This window comes from Limulus polyphemus, unplaced genomic scaffold (assembly GCF_000517525.1).
Source record: "Limulus polyphemus unplaced genomic scaffold, Limulus_polyphemus-2.1.2 Scaffold909, whole genome shotgun sequence".
NCBI lineage: Eukaryota > Metazoa > Arthropoda > Merostomata > Xiphosura > Limulidae > Limulus > Limulus polyphemus.
In genome coordinates, this window is record NW_013666519.1 from 22909 (window position 1) to 27870 (window position 4962).

Sequence of the window (4962 nt, forward strand, 5' to 3'; positions counted from 1 at the left end):
AGTCTTACGCTGCTAAATTAGGGACGGCTAGCGCAGATAGCTCTCGTGTAGCTTTGCGCGAAATTCAAAAACAAACATCAAAAAACAAACCGATTCTGTTAGTGAAACTGTTCTACAATGCTCGGAGTGTAAAGTAATTTCGAGGCCTAAGCTCAACGTTACAAACTTAACTGCCATTACAATGTAATCTAACTTGGACGAAAATGAATCACATTATGAATCACGTTTGATGTCTGAGATTTCAACTTTAACTGACAGTGTAGTGTTGGAAAAGTTTCCTTGTATAAAAGTAAGTAATCTTCTAGCAGGTATTAAGAATAATAGATTCAGAGTATGGTAGAATCCACCAGCTAATCACTGTTTCATGATAACAAGGCCTAGAGAATTCCTGTGTAAGTGGTTGAAGCTTCATTCATGATTGACTTTAAGTCACAGAAGATAAAGAAAATACTGTCATGTTTGTGTTCTTTTGTTATTGTTGTTGTTTTCGGCTTAACAAAAGATAGTCGTGCAAATGAAAGCCTTAAGACTATTTTGCGTATCTGATTTTAGGAGAAATAAGAATGCACTGCATGTGAATTAAATGTCACCAGAAGCAATCGATCATAAAACTAGAAGAGGTTAGGAAAGCTCTTGGGAGAAAAGTTCACGCTGTTTCAATTCATCTAGAAGACAAATTAAAGAGGACGACTGATCGAAACCACCATCACATCGTCCCCAATTGAAAATAATATTGCTTCGTGGCCGACAAGACACTACACTAAGGAGCTCCGTGATTACACTAAGGAGCTCCGTGATGACAAAGACTATTTCAGATATCTCGTCAACTGCAGTCTCCATCAGTCGATCTAGTTCAGTTTTAAAAACAGTCATAACTCTCCTCAAGAAGCATAGAATAAAAAAAAAACAGAATGTTTAGTGATATTTTCGAAAGCTCAAACAAATTCAAATGATATATTCGTAAGCCACGCCGAGTAGAAATGCAAACACACAGGCCAAATTCGAATCATCTGCACCACAAGCATATTACTGTGCCTCAAGAACACGCACCTGTGTTATCTGATCATTTTATCACTGATCGTACACATCTGCGTATGAGAGAAGTCAAGCTGAATAAATGATTTTAAGTAACTGAAACTGTTGAAAGCAATTGAAACCTTGGTTAAAACAGATGGAGTATTTTATTCTAACATAAGAGCTATTTTGAAGCTTTCAGTTGTTCTTCGTCTGACGAAACGCTTAGCAGAGTGATACTTTTTTGACTTTGTTGTCTATTCATCGACAATGCCACTTGAAGCACACCTTTAAAAATCCATGTCGTTTAGAACTTCTAAATTAACTTCTTGACTTTCCAACAGCTTAACTAGGTTAATTTACAGTCTGGAGACACCAGGCAGAACAAAAAGATGAAAACAAACTTTCTTTCACGGTTCTTTACATCATAATGAAACAGAAATTAGTGTTAATAACAATGTATAAAATACGTTATCTGATTTTTATCTGTTGTATATATCTGTAATTATACTTCACCTAATGAAATAAAACTAGTTGGACATTTTATGAAACATTATTTACTTCATTATGTTTCCTCTTAAAACAAAAAACTGAACTACTTTTTCACACGTCTTCTAGGCCGTCCCACGTCCAAATATTTTTGTGAATCCTCTTCTGACTGGATGATATGCCACATAAAAAATTATAGCTACGACGCAAACCTTCAGTCTGAATAAAGCCAAACAGCCAAATAACACCGTAATTATCTGTCCTTCAACGACAATGCTAAACTTCTATACTTGAAAAATGTGTCTAAGATCATGCTAGAAGAACATTTTTATTACACACGTTAAGTGTTTTTATAAACTGTATTCCAGACTTTGAAAAACAAAGAACGATTTAAAGGTAATAAGACAGATGCTAGCGGAGAATAACGTGGGTAAGGCCCCTCCAAAAAACATTTTTTTCCCTTTCAACTTTCACATAATGTTATTTGTATGCCAACCATTTAAGAAAAAGTTCTGTCTTCCTAAAAAAGTCTCTATTTCCCCTTTTGAGCCCCATCTATACAATTTTTACTAGGTTGTTGAATTCGTTTGAGCTGAAATACGATTACTGTTACAATAATTTTGGTCTCATTTCTCTTACGTTCGTTTCTTCAGTAGTGGAAGCTAGAGCAGTGCCTTTTGAGCCCCATCTATACAATTTTTACTAGTTTGTTGAATTCGTTTGAGTTGAAATACGATTACTGTTACAATAATTTTGGTCTCATTTCTCTTACGTTCGTTTCTTCAGTAGGTGGAAGCTAGAGCAGTGCCTGATGATAAGCTGAATTATTGTAAAGGAAGATACAATTAGAATCTATATAGATTTTACAAGTACTATATATATATATATATGCATATATGCATATAATTCATATTTTTCTGTTCGCTAGAAATGCGTAATTGAACTAACTAATTTAATGAACTTACACAACACTCTCCTCAACTTTGTCCCAATTCCAAGGTTGCTTAGCATCACACCAAGGAACGGTTACATTCAGCTGAAGTTCTTCTGTCGCTGACAAAAACAATAAAAAGAAACATCGTACTCGTTACGCATTTATTACATCTCTTCCAGATATAGTATTAGTAGCAAAAATAAATCATTGCTGTTTCAAAAAAGATTTTTACGTATAGCCTTGGAAAAGCATTGTAATGATAATGATTTTTTGTCAAGCTGAGAAATCTTTATCATCTGGAAATATTCACCGACAGAAGATAAACCACTAAGCGATGTGTGAGAAAAATAATCATAAGTTTATCTGCAATCCCTCAAAAAATTCTTTAAAAATCTGTTTGTTTTTGTCTTCAACTTAACACATAATTTTAATGCTGTAATTTGTAAAGTTTTATATTGATAAAAGAAACACGAGAATTCAGACATCTTTGTAAGGTTATGACGTGGTGAACATATATACGTATATTCAGTTATTCATATATATTACGGCAAAAAAAAGAGGAACATAAGAGACAGAAAAATATCACTAGGGTTTTAGCTGCTTCGTGGAAAGGGTAGAAATGTACTTTTTAAAGAAAGATATCTCCAAAGATATAACACAATAATAGGCATGCATATTCTAATAGATTCAGAGGCCTCACTTGTGAAAAAAAAAGAAATTTATAAGAGTAAAATTTTCTTTATTCTTATACACAAAACTGCACAATGGGCTACCGGTGTTGTGCTCACCACGGGTATTGAAACCCGATTTTTAGCGTTATAACTTTCAGACTTACCACTGAGCCATTGGGAGGAAAAAAACAATGATTATTTCTTCTGCACATAGTTATATTGTTGTAACGTAGATAAAACAGTACTGTCTACTACTATATTATAAATAGTTTATTGCATGTGCACATACAATAAAACTTGAATAAAAATGCTTCTTTTTGGGAGTTTCGCCAGGAAAGAGATACACTCACTGAACTTTCAAGAAACGGCAAAATAACTTAGCATTTATATGAAAGATAAATATTCATTAAAGGTGATTTTGTATCTAACAAAAAAAAAAAAAAACGTAATAAGTTAAAGTTTCTTCTTAGTAAAACTTGAGGTCTTGTTCATCTCCTATATTTTTACAATAAATACAGAACGTTAAGGAACTACAAATCTATAATCTACAAATAGTCAGGTGAAATATTCTAAGAAAGTAGTATTGAATGTCCGATCATTTTGTACAACAAAATTTATGAATATCACTACAAAGCAATTGCGAAATGGAAAGATTGAATCCTGCTATTCCTTATCTGGTTCTTAATTCAGAGAATGTGTGGTATTTTATTCAGAAATGTAATTATAACGATATTAGAGATGAACAGGGAAAGAAAGTTCAAGTCTAGTGCTTTTTAGTGTATTTTAGTTACCATTTTTTAGAAACATCCTTACAGGTAAAATGTTTGAGGTACCTGGTCCATAACTAAGAGAAGCCTCAAACTCTCTCTCTCACTTCCAAACCCAAAAAGAAGCTTCAAACACTATGTCTCACTTCCAAACCCAAAAAGAAGCTTCAAACACTATGTCTCACTTCCAAACCCAAAAAGAAGCCTCAAACGCTATGTCTCACTTCCAAACCCAAAAAGAAGCTTCAAACACTATGTCTCACTTCCAAACCCAAAAGAAGCCTCAAACGCTATGTCTCACACACACAAACCCAAAAGAGCCTCAAACGCTACGTCTCACTACAAACCCAAAAAGAAGCTTCAAACACTATGTCTCACTTCCAAACCCAAAAAGAAGCCTCAAACACTATGTCTCACTTCCAAACCCAAAAAGAAGCCTCAAACGCTATGTCTCACTTCCAAACCCAAAAAGAAGCCTCAAACTCTCTCTCTCACTTCCAAACCCAAAAAGAAGCTTCAAACACTATGTCTCACTTCCAAACCCAAAAAGAAGCCTCAAACGCTATGCCTCATTTCAAAACTTCCCTTTAATGAGAACATGATGTGAATAACGACCTCATGCATTTCCTGGAAAGAAACTAGAACTGGAGCACGTGTTTTACATGACGTAACTAAAACAGAATTTTCTATTAATATTGTTATGTCTCTGTTCGTTTGTTAATTCTCCGAAGAAATTCTTTGCCAGAAACTTCAGCGATACAAGTCCTTTCTTAAATAAAACTAGTTTATTCTTTCTCAATACAACTTTGAAATACACTTAATTTCCACAGTCACTTAAACACGCGCTATAATTCACAACGAACGATTCACGCACTTTAGTTACTACCGCGCTTGACTCATTTGTCCGTCTCTGTCTGTCTGCAATTATCTATCTCTATCGTCACTTCTCGCAGGTCTTATATATACAAAATAGAGGGCGTATCTAGCAAACGCTAGGACGTTCGACAGGTTCCTCCATCTTTCTAGAACTCCAGCGCATGCTCCCAGCGTCGCGCGACTTCCGCTGTCGTAACAATATGTAGTTTCC

General features: G+C 34.6%; 1 protein-coding gene across 1 annotated transcript in view; it reads right to left on the reverse strand.

Moving 5' to 3' along the window:
• LOC106461173 (nose resistant to fluoxetine protein 6-like) overlaps positions 1-4962 on the reverse strand; it is a gene marked incomplete at its 3' end in the record, with an annotated part of 27672 nt that overhangs the window by 17655 nt on the left and 5055 nt on the right. Inside the window, exon 4 of the mRNA XM_013920969.2 lies at positions 2469-2556. Within this exon, the coding sequence (XP_013776423.2) occupies positions 2469-2556 (88 nt within the window). The remainder of the gene's footprint in view (positions 1-2468; positions 2557-4962) is intronic.